The sequence below is a fragment of the Dendrobates tinctorius genome, unplaced genomic scaffold (assembly GCF_039654945.1).
Source record: "Dendrobates tinctorius isolate UK_male_01 unplaced genomic scaffold, ASM3965494v1 ptg000007l, whole genome shotgun sequence".
In the NCBI taxonomy this organism is placed as follows: Eukaryota; Metazoa; Chordata; class Amphibia; order Anura; family Dendrobatidae; genus Dendrobates; species Dendrobates tinctorius.
Genome location: NW_027361675.1, coordinates 42,159,427 through 42,177,340, shown reverse-complemented (window position 1 = coordinate 42,177,340; position 17,914 = coordinate 42,159,427). Strand labels below are relative to the sequence as shown.

The 17,914-nt window shown below is 38.5% G+C and overlaps 1 protein-coding gene across 2 annotated transcripts in view; it reads right to left on the bottom strand.

Annotated features, from left to right (window-relative positions):
• The window catches only part of SRRM3 (serine/arginine repetitive matrix 3), a 713,909-nt gene that overhangs the window by 53,761 nt on the left and 642,234 nt on the right, over positions 1 to 17,914 (bottom strand). For both annotated transcript variants that reach the window (XM_073573890.1, XM_073573882.1), the window contains exons 10-12: positions 12,636 to 12,686; positions 10,671 to 10,775; positions 3,778 to 3,961 (exon numbers count right to left, since the gene is read on the bottom strand). In XM_073573890.1, the coding sequence (XP_073429991.1) occupies positions 3,778 to 3,961; positions 10,671 to 10,775; positions 12,636 to 12,686 (340 nt within the window). The remainder of the gene's footprint in view (positions 1 to 3,777; positions 3,962 to 10,670; positions 10,776 to 12,635; positions 12,687 to 17,914) is intronic.

Genomic DNA, 17,914 nt, shown 5'->3' with positions numbered 1-17,914 from the left:
GTTCTACTATCTACTTGTACTACATGTACTGTACCATATCTGTACTACATGTATGGTTCTACTATCTACCTGTGCTACATGTACTGTACTGTATCTGTACTACATGTATATTTTCAACTATCTACTTGTACTACATGTACTGCACCGCATCTGTACTACATGTATGGTTCTACTATCTACCTGTACTACATGTACTGTACTGCATGTGTACTACATGTATAGTTCTACTATCTACTTGTACTACATGTACTGTACCGTATCTGTACTACATGTATGGTTCTATTATCTACCTGTACTACATGTACTGTACTGCATGTGTACTACATGTATAGTTCTACTATCTACTTGTACTACATGTACTGTACCGTATCTGTACTACATGTATGGTTCTATTATCTACCTGTACTACATGTACTGTACTGTATCTGTGCTACATGTCTGGTTCTACTATCTACCTGTAGTACATGTACTGTACCGTATCTGTACTACATGTATGGTTCTATTATCTACCTCTACTACATGTACTGTACTGTATCTGTACTACATGTATAGTTCTACTATCTACTCTACTTGTACTACATGTACTGTACCGAATATGTACTACATGTCTGGTTCTACTATCTACCTGTACGACATGTACAGTACCGTATATGTACTACATGTCTGGTTCTATTATCTACCTGTACTACATGTACTGTACTGTATCTGTACTACATGTATAATTCTACTATCTACTTGTACTACATGTACTGTACCGAATATGTACTACATGTCTGGTTCTATTATCTACCTGTACTACATGTACTGTACTGTATCTGTACTACATGTATGGTTCTATTATCTACCTGTACTACATGTACTGTACTGTATCTGTACTACATGTATAGTTCTACTATCTACTTGTACTACATGTACTGTACCGAATATGTACTACATGTCTGGTTCTATTATCTACCTGTACTACATGTATGTTTCTACTATCTACCTGTACTACATGTATAGTTCTACTATCTACTTGTACTACATGTACTGTACCATATCTGTACTACATGTATGGTTCTATTATCTACCTGTACTACATGTACTGTACTGTATCTGTACTACATGTATGGTTCTACTATCTACCTGTGCTACATGTACTGTACTGTATCTGTACTAAATGTATATTTTCTACTATCTACTTGTACTACATGTACTGCACCGCATCTGTACTACATGTATGGTTCTATTATCTACCTGTACTACATGTACTGTACTGTATCTGCACTACATGTATGGTTCTACTATCTACCTGTACTACATGTACTGTACTGCATGTGTACTACATGTATAGTTCTACTATCTACTTGTACTACATGTACTGTACCGTATCTGTACTACATGTATGGTTCTATTATCTACCTGTACTACATGTACTGTACTGCATGTGTACTACATGTATAGTTCTGCTATCTACTTGTACTACATATACTGTACCGTATCTGTACTACATGTACTGTACTGTATCTGTGCTACATGTCTGGTTCTACTATCTACCTGTAGTACATGTACTGTACCGTATCTGTACTACATGTATATTTTCTACTATCTACTTGTACTACATGTACTGCACCGCATCTGTACTACATGTATGGTTCTATTATCTACCTGTACTACATGTACTGTACTGTATCTGCACTACATGTATGGTTCTACTATCTACCTGTACTACATGTACTGTACTGCATGTGTACTACATGTATAGTTCTACTATCTACTTGTACTACATGTACTGTACCGTATCTGTACTACATGTATGGTTCTATTATCTACCTGTACTACATGTACTGTACTGCATGTGTACTACATGTATAGTTCTGCTATCTACTTGTACTACATATACTGTACCGTATCTGTACTACATGTATGGTTCTATTATCTACCTGTACTACATGTACTGTACTGTATCTGTGCTACATGTCTGGTTCTACTATCTACCTGTAGTACATGTACTGTACCGTATCTGTACTACATGTATGGTTCTATTATCTACCTCTACTACATGTACTGTACTGTATCTGTACTACATGTATGGTTCTACTATCTACCTGTACTACATGTATAGTTCTACTATCTACTTGTACAACATGTACATTACCATATCTGTACTACATGTATGGTTCTATTATCTACCTGTACTACATGTACTGTACTGCATGTGTACTACATGTATAGTTCTACTATCTACTTGTACTACATGTACTGTACCGTACCTGTACTACATGTATGGTTCTATTATCTACCTGTACTACATGTACTGTACTGCATGTGTACTACATGTATAGTTCTACTATCTACTTGTACTACATGTACTGTACCGTATCTGTACTACATGTATGGTTCTATTATCTACCTGTACTACATGTACTGACTGTACTGTATCTGTACTACATGTATGGTTCTACTATCTACCTGTACTACATGTACTGTACTGCATGTGTACTACATGTATAGTTCTACTATCTACTTGTACTACATGTACTGTACCGTACCTGTACTACATGTATGGTTCTATTATCTACCTGTACTACATGTACTGTACTGTATCTGTACTAAATGTATGGTTCTATTATCTACCTGAACTACTTTTACTGCACTACTCTACCTGTTCTGCATGAAGTGTACTGCCTGCACTACATGTCATATACTGTACTGCTCTCTACATGTACATTGAACAGCACAGGATCAGGTACAAGCAAGGCTGCTCAATAGAAGATGACATTTCATTGAATGTGGGACTTAGGAGAAATCTTTCTTTGCTTGAGTTAATTTTTGCAGAAAATTTGTATGTCAAAGTCTTGTAATCAATGTCACCATGAAGGTCACATATTATCATGTATATGAAAACCTTACACAGTAGATGTCATATGTTCTACATTGCTTCAAAAATGCGATAACATTTTCTTTACAGTGTCATTTAGAAATCACTGAATCGAGGAAGCTGAAAATATTTTAAGATTTTTTTATATGATACGTCTAAAAGGAGGAACCTGAACTCAAGCATCTACAGCGCCCTAGGTAAATAGGCACAGTACATCTAGAGGCTGTATTTACAAAAAAAAGATGATAGCAGCTAACTATAGATGAGCGGGGATGAATTTGCAGGACTCCGGTCCAGAGTCCCTGTCACTGGACAGAGACTGCAAATCTTTTATCTTCCGGCGTTTCAGTCGCAGCATTTGATTCGTCAGGGCTGGCGCAACATCACATGTGGGGCATGAAACATAGATGACGTGGCGCCAGCCTTGACTAATCAACTGCTGAGCAGGGGATGCCAGAAGGTAAGAGATTCTCTGGACTCCTGTCTACAAGCCAGGTAACACTGACCTGGATACTGACCTAGTATACAGCAAATCGATCCGCTCATCTCTACACTTAACCCATTTTATAGTCACACTCCCTTCTTCCTTACTTGGTTTATGAAAATTATTAGGCCAGGTTTTGGAATGAACATTAAAGTATCTTGATCTCGAAAGTGCTTTGTTTAGAATGTTTACAAATAAAGTAGCCGGCAACACGTATGATCCTATCTCAATAGTATTCGACAGATATATATGTACCTGAATTACAGTATACTTTTTAAATATGATATATAAAGTATTGAAGCCTCATTGCAGGACCAGTGGACTAGTACATTACTTACTACAAGAAAGAAATGGACAGAAAGGTAGCAGTCTAGAGTAAGAACATACACAATGAAAACTTAATGTTGATGCAAAACCACAAATGTGTACATACATCCACATTTTTCTCTTGATTGATGCCATGTCCTTGATTGTGGTGACCATTATGACTGCCACTCTTGTGCCCATTCTGATGTGGCGTGGCAGATCGACTGTGAGCAGTGCAGGGAGAAGACATACTGCGACTGGATCTGTGGCTAGAAGGTTTGTGGTCATCCTGCTTATGTTTGGGGCTTTGTCTGTGAGAAAATAGAAAGGGTACATGAATTAGGGTTAAGAAAACATGATTAATTAAAGTATCATCTAAGGTGATTAAATTCACCAGCTGCTCAGATGTGTTATGTATCACTTGTTAGCTCCACATTGATCTAATCTAAAATCCAAGATTCACAAAAGTTGTAGTAATGCGGTTTTTATTATTAATGCATTTGTAAATGAATCCACTTCTTCCTCAGGATGTAACCGTAATTTGTGGTTATATCGTGAGGAAGAAGTGGGTTCACTTTGAAACGCGTCGATAATAAACACTGCATTACTACAGCTCTTGTGCATCTTAGATCCTTTCCATTGGTCCACCAGCAGCGTGGAAAAATCCACCTTTCCCTTATTATATCAATTTGGTCCAGCGACCTGTGGACTTGCAGCAGCTGTTTTTTCTAACATTTGTTACTTATCGTGTATCACACAACTACGTCGGTTGAGCAATCACTCCCCAATTGTTCTTTCTTTACTGTCAGACAAGACCCTATTGCGCCTGCTTGCTCCTCAGCTCCTGTATATTGCTAACTCCATACTGATATGAAATTTAAAATTTCAAAAGTTCTGTAAAATAATGAAGCTATTAAGTTGATGAATAGATAAGTGATAATACATAAAAATAAGTTATGGCAAATTAATATTCCTAAGTAATAGAATACCAGGCTCATGGTTCAATTGTAAATCACAGAGAATGACCCAAATGCTTTGTAAGTAAAAAAAAAATACAAAAATTTTACAGTAGACAATTAACAAATACCTTCCAGGTCAATTAAAATTAACTCAATTTAGTTTGTATCAGTTACATACTTTGTGCTAGAGCAATAAACTATAATAAATACCCTAAGGTGCCCTAAGAACTTGGCTGAGCTAAAATGAAGAAGGGCATTTTTTTCACCATCAGTTTAAGACACACTGCCTGATATAAACACTGCACTCTCCTGAATATAAAAGTAAAAACTAAAAACTAAAAGTAGAACCAGTGGCTTTCAAATTATGGAGACTGAGGTGATTGGTGTATGGCCAGATGTATGCTTTAAACTGAAATGATAAAGTTTTCTTTCACAATTGTATTACACTCCCTGACAGAAGTTATGTCGCTTATCCATGTTATGTAAATAAAAGCTTATAACCTGATGTTAAATTCATCCATTGGTTGTATAAATTATTCTTTTGAAAGTTGAAACCCTCCGAAATGTGGTTTAGGTTAAGAAAATAAATTGGCATCAATGCAGAAATATCGATCATTTAATGGACACAGAATGGTCAGATTTTGGCAAGACAAAAGTTTCGTCGGCCACAGAAAGTAATGTGATATTCAAACAAATAATTAACTTAAAATACAAATATATGTTACATAACATTGGTGAATAAAGTTGTGGTGCTATTAGAGTCATATTTAATATTTTGTGTGACTTCCATGAACTTGAAGGACTGCATCCATGCGGTTCAACAATGATTCATACAATTTATTAATAAAGTCATCAGGAATAGCAATGAATGCAGTCTTACATGCCTCCCAGAGTTCATCTAGACTCTTTGGTTTTGTCTTCCAAGCTTCCTCTTTCATCATACCCCACACATGCTCAAGGATGTTCATGTCTGGTGACTGGGCTGGCCAGTCCTTGAGCACCTTGATCTTTTTTGCCTGGAGGAACTTTGTTATAGAGATGGATGTATGAGATGGAGCACCATCCTGCTGCAGAATCTGACCCCTTTTATGATTTGGAATATAAGAGGTAGCTAATACTTCTTGATATTTTAGACTATTGATATTGCCTTCCACCTTGCAAATGTTTCACAGACCACCATACTGAAAGTAACCGCACACCATGATCTTTCTACCACCAAATGTAACTGTTTTCAGGGTGTATTTTGGATCCATACGGGCTCCAGTAGGTCTCCTGCAGTATTTGTGGCGGCTGTGGTGTAATTCTACTGAAGATTCATCAGAGAAATCCACCTTCTTCTACCTTTCCAGCGTCCATCTGTTTAGCAGGCTGTGGGACTTTGCAAATGCCACACGGTTTTTTATTTGCCTTTTGTTTAATGCTGGCTTCTGGACACTGATTCGACCATGGAGGCCATTTCGAGTCAGAATCCTACAAACTGTTCTGACACAGGGACTTGAGGTGATCAGACCAGTTGGAGCTCTGCTGCAGTGGAAGAGGGGTTTGCTTTGGATTTTCTAACCAAGAAACATTCCTCCTGAGCAGTTGTCTTGCAGGGTCTGCCGGACCTGGGCTTGTCAAACACATCTCCAGTTTCTTCAAATCTTTTTTTAATTCTTTGTACTTGACGATGAGACACATTAACCCTTTCGCGCCTGAGCCTGTTTTTGCCTTCGTGACCAGGCCAATTTTTTCAATTCTGACCAGTGTCACTTTATGAGGCCATAACTCTAGAACGCTTCAACGGATCCTGCTGATTCTGACATTGTTTTCTCATGACATATTGTACTTCAGGATAGTGGTAAAATTTCTTAGATATGAACTGCGCTTATATGTTAAAAAAATCGAAATTTGGCAAAAATTTTGAAAATTTTGCAATTTTCAAACTTTTAATTTTTATGCCCTTAAATCAGAGAGTGATATCGCACAAAATAGTTAATAAATAACATTTCCCACATGTCTACTTTACATCTGCACAATTTTGGAAACATAATTTTTTTTTTTTTGGAAGTTATAAGGGTTAAAAGTTGACCAGCGATTTCTCATTTTTACAACAAAATTTACAACACCATTTTTTTTAGGGACCACCTCACATTTGAAGTGAGTTTGGGGGGTCAATATGACAGAAAATACCCAAAAGTGACACCATTCTAAAAACTGCACCTCTCAATGTACTCAAAACCACATTCAAGAAGTTTATTAACCCTTCAGGTGCTTCACATGAATGAATGGAATGTGGAAGGAAAAAATAAACATTTAACTTTTTTTCACAAACATTTTACTTCAGAACCATTTTTTTTATTTTCACAAGTGTAAAAACAGAAAATGAACCACAAAATTTTTTGTGCAATTTCTCCCAAATACGCCGATACCCCGTATGTGGGGCTAAACCACTGTTTGAGCACACGGCAGAGCTCAGAAAGGAAGGAGTGCCGTTTGACTTTTTCAATGCAGAATTGGCTGGAATTGAGATAGGACGCCATGTTGCATTTGGAGAGCCCCTAATGTGCCTAAACAGTGGAAACCCCCACAAGTGACCCCATTTTGGAAACTAGACCCCTTAAAGAACTTATCTAGATGTGTGGTGAGCACTTTGAACCCCCAAGTGCTTCACAGAAGTTTATAACGTAGAGCCATGAAAATAAAAAATCATTTTTGTTCCACAAACATGATCTTTTAGCCCCCAATTTTTTATTTTCACAAGGGTAACAGGAGAAATTGGACCCCAAAAATTGTTGTCCAATTTGTCCTGAGTACACTGGTACCCCATATGTGGAAGAAAACTACTGTTTGGGCACACGGTGGGGATCGGAAGGGAAGTAGTGACGTTTTGGAATGCAGACTTTGATGGAATGGTCTGCGGGTGTCATGTCGCGTTTGCAGAGCCCCTGATGTGCCTAAACAGTGGAAATCCTCCACAAGTGACCCCTTTTTGGAAACTAGACCCACCAAGGAACTTATCTAGATGTGTGGTGAGCACTTTGAACCCCGAAGTGTTTCACTAAAGTTTATAATGTAGAGCCGTGAAAATAAAAAAATCATTTTTTTTCCACAAAAATGATCTTTTAGCTCCCAATTTTTATTTTCACAAGGGTAACAGGAGAAATTGGACCCCAAAAGTTGTTGTCCAATTTGTCCTGAGTACGCTGGTACCCCCCATGTGGGGGGGACCACTGTTTGGGCACACGGTGGGGCTCGGAAGGGAAGTAGTGACGTTTTGGAATGCAGACTTTGATGGAATGGTCTGCGGGTGTCATGTCGCGTTTGCAGAGCCCCTGATGTGCCTGAACAGTGGAAATCCTCCACAAGTGACCCCTTTTTGGAAACTAGACCCCCCCAAGGAACTTATCTAGATGTGTGGTGAGCACTTTGAACCCCCAAGTGTTTCACTAAAGTTTATAATGTAGAGCCGTGAAAATAAAAAAATCATTTTTTTTTCCACAAAAATGATCTTTTAGCCCCCAATTTTTATTTTCACAAGGGTAACAGGAGAAATTGGACCCTAAGAGTTGTTGTCCAATTTGTCCTGAGTACGCTGGTACCCCACATGTGGGGGGGGACCACTGTTTGGGCACACGGTGGGGCTCGGAAGGGAAGTAGTGACGTTCTGGAATGCAGACTTTGATGGAATGGTCTGCGGGCGTCATATTGCATTTACAGAGCCCCTGATGTACCTAAACAGTGGAAACCCCCAATTTGAATTCCAACCCTAACCCCAACACACCCCTAACTCTAGCCCTAACCCTAGCCCTAACCCTAACTCTAGCCCTAACCCTAGCCCTAGCCCTAACCCTAACCCTAGCCCTAACCCTAGCCCTAACCCTAGACATAGCCCTAGCCTGCCTACCTGCTTTTTTTTTCTTTACTTTTTTTATTTTTGTGTTTTTTATTTTTTGTATTTTTGACTCATAGTAACGCCACTTCTCCTCTGATCTCACACTGGCAGATGATCAGAGGAGAAGCAGCGTTACTATGTGACAAGATCGCTGCCCGGCACATAGTAACGCCACTTCTCCTCTGATCTCACACTGACAGATGATCAGAGGAGAAGCAGCGTTACTGTGTGACAAGATCGCTGCCTGACACAGCTGTGCCAGGCAGCGATCAGCTGTGCCAGGCAGCGATCTAGTCACACTGTAATGCTGCTTCACCTCTGCTCATCTGTCAGCATGAGCTCAGAGGAGAAGTCGCTTTATAATGAGGGAGATCGCCGGGAAACAAGCAGCTTTCCCAGCGAGCTCTCTCATTGGCTGCTGTGACGCGACGTCATCAGGACCTGAACAAATCAGGTCTCGATGACGTCGGGGGTCCCAGCATGCATTGTGCACCGGGATCCCCGCGTTATAAGGTATGAGGGGGTCCCGGGGGGCACAAAACCGCCGACAGTAGATAAACGTCGGCGCTGCACAAAGCCCAGCAAGCGCCAACGTTTATCTACTGTGGGCGGTCACGAAGAGGTTAAAGGTGCCAGCCACCTCTGCAGTGGATCTGGTCTTCAGCCTCTTGATAATCCAGGCTTTGGTGGCAGGGTGGATATTTGGCATGTTGTCAGAACTCAAGTTGCAGCTCAAGTGAAGTTCTGGGGTGCTGGGTTTCTTTTTATACACACACCCACTAATTAACCGATCATTTACTGACCACATGTGAGGATGTAAACTAGGATTGGGTGCATTATATGACCAGGCGACAAAACATTTGTCTTGCCAAAATCTGACCATTCTGTGTCCATTAAATGATCAATATTTCTGTATTGATGCCAATTTATTTTCTTAACCTAAACCACATGTCCAAGGGTTTCAGCTTTCAAAAGGATAATTTATGCAAACAATGGATGAATTTAACGTCAGATTATAAGCTTTTATTTACATAACATGGAAAAGTGACATAACTTCTGTCAGGGAGTGTATATCAACATATACATACAGATAAATCCCCTAATTAATTGATGGGTTATATACTGTATTATTGTTTCAACTAAAACTAGAGCAACAAAGTTGAAGATCCACTGATAAAATAATAATAATAAAAATAATAATATATTTCTGCCTGTTTTGTAATGCTTACAAAATCAAAATATGTGGGAGGGTTTAGTAAGGCAGGGGAGTGGTGTCTTCTACATTGGGACTGTAGGCACATAGTTAGTAGTGTTATCTTCTAGCTATCTGAACAATATTGAGCAGTTTCTAGGCAAAATATCTCACAATATGAGTTCTGATTGAATCCATGTTTGTAAAAGAGATAGTAATTAGTGATGAGCGAGTATACTCGTTGCTCGGGTTTTCCCAAGCATGCTCGGGTGATCTCCGAGTATTTTGGCATGCTCGGAGATTTAGTGTTTGTCGACGCAGCTGCATGATTTGTGGCTGCTAGATAGGCTGAATACATGTGGGGATTGCCCGTTTGTTAGGAATTCCACACATGTATTCAGGCTGTCTAGCAGTCACAAATCATGCAGCTGTGTCGACAAACACTAAATCTCCGAGCACGCCAAAATACTCGGAGATCACCCGAGCATGCTCAGGGAAACCCGAGCAACGAGTATACTCGCTCATCACTAATGGTAATATATGGGAACTATTTGGTACTATGTTGAAATAGTTTGAAGTAGGCACTGTAGGCCCTTTATGGACACAGTATGGTACTATTTTGGCACTCTTTACTGCTAAACAACCACTATGTAGGAGCAAGGAGACAATGTTTAACTTTGTATAGGCAAAGTATGACAAAGTAGCACTTTCAGAGCAACATACGGCTCTCTTTGGCAAATGACTGCACTGTTATTGCTTAGATGTGTTGGCACACGCAATCTAACGGAATCTAATAGGGAGAAATATTGCTAGAACATTCATGAGGACCTTATCACAACGCTGATTGTTAATGATAATTCACACCTACTTGTTTACTTGCATGTTTGTACATATTTGTCTAAAGTCTCATATTACCAAAATTCTTAATACATCTCTATTTTTAATTTCCCATGTCTACTAAAGATAGTATTGTACATAAAAATAATCCAAGGTACCTGCATGGTGACTTGGAGGTGCTGTAGTCAGAGGAAGGAGAAGCACTGTGAGAACTACAACTGCTGTGTCTGTGGGATCTACGGATAGTTGATCCACTATGTGATCTGCCAAAAATAATTTAAAAAAAGAATGGATTCATTTATTGCATGTTAAATCCCCAAACATAAACACTTAGGCTATGGTGATTTTCATATTTTCTGATGATATTCCACTGTATAACAAAATAGAGCTTAAATAACACATTATTTCCACTCACTCTTGCTCACAGAATTTTGAACAAAGTCCAATAAATACAAATATATCTGTATAAAAATCTTATACAATACATATACTAAACATACTGTAGCTATGGGTAATCCACCAGAGTAAAGAAGAGCTCCATTGAATTAAAAATCAATCTTTTTTAAAGAAAAATATCTAAAAGAAACAAATAATTCAAAATCACAGAGTGCCTTGTATAGGGGACACCACTAAGTCCTAACTAATAAATGACAAGCGCTAACCATAATAAGATTGATAATCACGGAATAGGGTACTAGATAGGTAAATGGAATTCCATCAGATATATACCATTTATAATCCTGTGGTAGTAAATAAAGTTAATATAATGTCCGATAGTAACTACCAACAGGAAGGGATATAATTCCAGCAGTGTGGACTGATACCTAAAGTCCTAATAAATATATCCAAGGGCAAAATAAGATGTGTAGCATCTAGCACAAGAAAATGCACATATGTATTCATATAATAGTCACCAACCTGAATACTAAGCAGAATACAAATGCAAAACATTATACATATAACTGTGAAAATAAGTAAATTTAGGTAGAGATAAGGCTATATACATATCCACAAATTAGATAGATGTGAAGATGTCTAGCAGAGAAAGTGGCCCGGGCCCGGGATTTTATTATTTCACACATTGCAAGCAATGAATCCCAAAAACTTTCAATGTGCAAACATGTTGTGATATATGGGTATTGACTGCATAAACATTAACCACATGCCCGTTTTTGATACAGGCTCAAGAACTGAGACTGCATCATACCATGTTGTTGCAGCCAGTAGTCTGCTGAAGACCCTCATGCCTGCCAGTACTCCCATGACCTTCACTGGGGTCTGAGATTTTGACTATATACTACACAGTGATTTTGTTTATTGTATAAGTGATCAGATGATTGCAGGTAAAAGACTTTGAAGGGGATTACAAAATAAATAAAAAATAAACAAAAAAAATATATAAAAATTTGAAACCATTACCCTTTTCTAACATTGAGAATAAGGAAATAAAAAAATAAGAAACAAACTTGCTATTGCGTTGTCATTAAAACTAAAACTAATTAACCCGACAGGCAAATGCCATGAGTAGAAAAATAATCGAAACGTCAGTAAATGCAACTCTGGCAATAAGAAGTGATCAAAGTGTCATATGTAACCCAAAATGGTACCAATAAAAACTTCAGCTCACCACACAAACAAAGCTCTCACACAGCTCCATCAACATAAAAATGAAATTGCTACTGGTTTTGGAAAATGGTGACACAAGCAATTTTTTTTTTTTTTACAAAAGTTGTGATTTTTATTCAAACATTTAAATAAAAAAAAAATACATATTTAGTATTACCGTAATTGTACTGACTTGGAGAACCATATTGCAAGGATCATTTTTACCGCACACTGAATGCCATAAAAATAAAACCCCAAAAAACTGTTCCGGAATTGTGGTTTTCCATCTCAATTTTTCAGCAATTGGAATTTTTTCCCATTTTCCAGTAGATTGAATGGTAAAAAAAAATCACGTCAATGAAAACTATGACTAAGTCAAAGGAAAAATAGGAAAAAACAAAAACGTAAAAACGGAATAAATACAGTGCTACCGGTACATTTTATTTGCAGTAAAATATTAACATTTTAATTTCAATTTAACACGGTTTGTAAACATCAAGGAACAGAAATATTTGTACCTCTTTCTGTCTTTAGATTTATCTTTTCTTTTGTTCTTAAGGCTTCTAGATCTAAGGAAATTTAAAATATACAATACTATAGTTAGCAAGTAAGTTAATGATACAGAAAACATGTAATAAAAAATAAAGTGGTTGGGTGAAAAATTGTAAAATAAATATTACATAATGTACATTTGTAAATTGAGGAAAACACACATGTAATAACATCATGCCTTCAATGTGAACAGGTATCTTAGAAAAGTGTCTGATAAAAGTAAATAAGGAAACTGAATTTATGTAATTATGATTGTGGTGCACAAAATTTAAATTTTATTTTTTTTACTGTTTTTAACTGAACTGGACAACCAATAAAGTTACTAATGTAAGAGACTCTGCTCTAAAGGAATGGTGTTGTGAGTTCATTCTCCCCTTCACCTTTGATGTCTGATGAACTCCCTCTGCTGGTGAAGAGAGGCAGTGAAATTGATTGGGATGGGAAGAACCTGTCATCTGAACAGGCGGAGTGTGATTGGACATCTGGAATTTCTGAGTGGATATAAGGCAGCCGACGCCCTGCAGAGCTGCTGGTGATCCTTTCTGCTCTGAGCTCTTGCATCCAGTTTAGTTCCTGTCTACTAAAAGCTCAGTTTTTTGCCCTGCTATTATTCCATGAGATTTTGTCTGGTTTCCTTATTGTTTGTATTCAGCCAGTCCTGGTTGGGACTGGCTGAATTCCATTTTTGTCTCTGATCAGTTGATCTCTTTTGCTCTGTTTTCAGAATATACCTGAGTGCTGATATAGTGATTTTGAAGTCTAGCGACTTCAGGGCCTTTTTCCCTATCAGACGGTTGGGACATTTTTGGTAGGGTTTTTTGCGGATTGCAGCCAGCATCTTTTCTATCCTGTCCTATCTAGTTAATTGGGCCCCATCGTTTGCTCAGCCTATCTTTCTGTCTTTGTTTGTGTTTTCATCTGTTTTTCACCGACAATACATGTTTGGGGCTGTCTATTGCTTTGGGGTCTGCTCTGGGGCAGTTTAGATTTCCCCTTTCCTTCTTTAGGCTTATGTAGTTCTCCGGCTGTGACGAGGGGTCTAGGGCACCATAGGAACCCCCCACGGCTACTGTTAGTTGTGGTGTATAGGATCAGGGGTCTGCAATCCGATAGCTACCAACCTCTCCGGTTTTCTGGACTTAGCTTGTATTTTTGTTTTCTCCTCCTCCGGTGACTCATTCATAACAGAATGGGATGAGAGGTGCCTGAATAAAGAATCTCCAACCACATAATAGGGACAACAATATTTTTTTAATAGACCATGTGCCTCTGGGTAGCATTGATCCCATTAGGTTTGACCTTTGATGTGACATGAATTGTTCTGTCTGGTTTGATGTTAACTGTACAGGGTGGGCCATTTATATGGATATACCTAAATAAAATTGGAATGATTGGTGATATCAACTTCCTGTTTGTGGCACATTAGTATATGGGAGGGGGGAAACATTTCAAGATGGGTGGTGACCATGGTGGCCATTTTGAAGTCGGCCACTTTGGATCCAACTTTATTTTTTTCAATGTTAAGAGGGTTATGTGACACATTAAACTTATTGAGAATTTCACAAGAAAAACAATGGTGTGCTTGGTTTAACGCAACTTTATTCTTTCATGACTTATTTACAAGTTTATGACCACTTATAAAATGTGTTCAAAGTGCTGCCCGTTGTGTTGGATTGTCAATGCAACCCTCTTCTCCCACTCTTCACACAATGATAGCAACACCGCAGAAGAAATGCGGTGTTCCCATTTTATTTAGGTGTATCCATAGAAATGGCCCACCCTGTAGGTATTTAGTTGAGATGAATCTGCGCTGCACTTTATGTACATGCTCAGTAGTGAGGCTGTGGAGTTGAAGTCAGAATCGTAGAGTGAGGGAAACTGAGGAGTCGGAGGTTTGGCTTACCGACTACACAGCCTTGCTTTATTCTGGATAATTGTAAATATGCCAGTTCAGTGCCCATAAATTGTGCTCCCATACAGTGTAGAGCCCCCATGTATTGTTGCATCCCCATACATTGTGCCCAGCTTGTGGTTCTGATGACATGTACTCCATAATTGTTAAGTGCATGCTCCCCACTACAATAAAGCCAAACATGTGGCAGCTTACTGTGGTTTAGGCGCAGAAGGGCTCATCACTTTTCAGGAGTCTTTGTTCAACCAGTAACGTGGGAACCCTCTATATTTCCAGTGACATATGATGGAATTGAGTGGGGGTTGGATGGTTTTGTGCGGGATAAATAAATTAGAGTTTTTATTGGTAACATTTTCAGGGACCTATTTTTTAATCACTTTCAGTATAAGGCTTGGATCACATTATTACAGTGGGGAAAAAAGTATTTCGTCAGCCACCAATTGTGCAAGTTCTCCCACTTAAAAAGATGCGAGAGGCCTGTAATTGACATCATAGGTAGACCACCACTATGAGAGTCAAAATGAGAAAACAAATCCAGAAAATCACCTTATCTGATTTGGCAAGATTTCTTTAGCAAATTATGGTGGAAAATAAGTATTTGGTCATTAACAAAAGTTCATCTGAATATTTTGCTATATCTTTTGTTGGCAATGACAGAGGTCAAACGTTTTCTGTAAGTCTTCACAAGGTTGGCACACACTGTTGGTGGTATGTTGGCCCATTCCTCCATGCAGATCTCCTCTAGAGCAGTGATGTTTTAGGCCTGCTGCGGGGCAACACGGACTTTCAAATCCCTCCAAAGGTTTTTTATGGGGATGAGATCTGGAGACTGGCTAAGCCACCCCAGGACCTTCACATGCTTCTTACAAAGCCACTCCTTTGTAGCCCTGTGTGCTTGGGAGTATTATTATGCTGAAAGACCCATCCACGTTTCATGTTCAATGCCCTTTCTGATGAAAGGAGGTTTGCACTCAAAATGTCACAGTACATGGCCTCATTCATTCTTTCATGTACATGGATCAGTCGTCCTGGACCCTTTGCAGAGAAACAGCCCCAAAGCATGATGTTGCCACCCCCATGATTCGCAGTAGGTATGGTGTTCTTTGGATGCAACTCATCATTCTGTCTTTGGTTTCATCAGACCATATGACATTCTCCCAAAACTCTTCTGGATAATCCAAATGCTCTCTAGGAAACTTCAGACGGGCAGGGGGACATGTCTGGCAGTGCAGGATCTGAGTCCCTGGTGCCGTAGTGTGTTACTGATGGTAGCCTTTGTTACGGTGGTCCCAGCTCTATGCAGGTCATTCACTAGGTCCTTCTGTGTGGTTCTTGGATTTTTGCTCACCATTCTTGTGATCATTTTGACCTCACGGGGTGAGATCTTGCGTGGAGCCCCAGATCGTGAGAAATTATCAGTGGTCTTGTTTGTCTTCCATTTTCTTACTTTTGCTCCCACAGTTGATTTTATCACACCAAACTGCTTGCCTATTGCAGATTCAGTCTTCCTAGCCTGGTGCAGGGCTACAATTTTGTTTCTGGTGAACTATAACAGCTCTTTGGGCTTCACCGTAGTAGAGTTTGGAGTGTGACTGTTTGAGGTTGTGGACAGGTATCTTTTAAACTGATAATAAGTTCAAACAGGTGCCATTACTACAGGTAATGAGTGGAGGACAGAAGAGCCTCTTAAAGAAGAAGTTACACATTTGTGAGCCAGGAATCTTGCATGTTTTAGGTGACCAAATACTTATTTTCCACCATAATTTGCTAAATAAATCTTGCCAAATCAGACAAGGTAATTTTCTGGATTTGGATTCTCATTTTGACTCTCAAAGTTGTAGTCTACCTATGATGTCAATTACAGGCCTCTCTAATCTTTTTAAGTGGGAGAACTTGCACAATTGGTGGCTGACTAAATACTTTTTTTCCCTATTGTACGTGCTCAATGTAGAACACAGGAATAAAAGAATGTGATCCCAGCCTTATACCGAAAGTGACCAAAAAATATGTACATCAAAACGTCACACTTACCACCCACACGTATGAGGCAGATGGAGACACTTTGGACTAAGTTTGACATCTGCTCCAGTGGTATCCATCTTTTCAGACGCTCACAGAACTGTGGTTGTTTACACTTGTGTACTAAAAAGACGCCTAAAATGATGGGACAACACCGGTACAGAGACCAGATGGAGTACAAAGTAACTTCATCTGCCTCATTATAGTGAGTGGTTCCATCAGTGGTTTTGTCAGAATCATGGTTTTGTGGATTTACATGGAAACCCCAATGTAAAAGCGCTTAGTGGAGAGCGCAGGATAAATATGAAGTGAGCCTTATTCTAATTTTTGAGAGGCAGAAAGGATAAATAGAAAGCAGTGTAATAACAGTTCTTATTTTTGTGTGGCTCACCGTATGGTATAAGTGATAAGACGGCTTTATTCTTTGGGCCGGTACGATTATATTGATACCAGATTCATATACGGTAGGTTTTTTTATCTTTCCCTGCTATCACAGACTAAATATACTTTTTTATAGAAAAAAAAATTGGTATTTCTTTGCCAAATTTTAAGAGCTGTAACTATAGGAGGTTTTTTGCACCATTTTGGAGTACATGACGTTTTTTAATCGCTTGCTATTCAGATTTTTCAGACACAATGACTAAAAACCAGCAATTCAGTTATTGTTTTTATCTATATTTTTTTGCGCCATTCATCATGTGGTAAAAGTGATAGGACCGATATATTCCTCGCATCAGTATGATTACAGATACCAGATTTATATCTTTTTCTATTATTTGCTACTTTTACAGACTAAAATCAATATTTTACAAAACTGAATTTGGTTTTGCATTGCCATATTCTGAGAGCTGTAACTTTTTGTTCTCGAAGAAATCATATTAGGACTTATTTTTTTGCAGGACGGTTTGGTATTTTTATTGATACCGTTTCTTTTTTCATATATGACTTTTTGATCGCTTTTTATTCAATTTTTTTGTGTGCTAGTATGATGAAAAAGCAACAATTTTGGTAATAATAGTTTTTATTTACAGTGTTCGCCATATGGAATAAACAACGTGACAGTTTTATAGATCGGATTGTTCCGGAAGTGGTGATAAAAATTATATGTACGTATTTTTGTTTATCTTTGTATTATCACAGACGCTGCGTTTTTAGTGGCTAAACGGCTTTTAATGATTTTTGTGTGCTTTTTTTTGTGTTTGCTTTACTTTTTTACATATTTTATTTTTCTTTGTTTCACTTTTTCACTCAGTCCCTGTGTGGGTGGGACATGTATACTTTTTAGTTTGATCTCTGGTCTCATGCGCTGCAGTA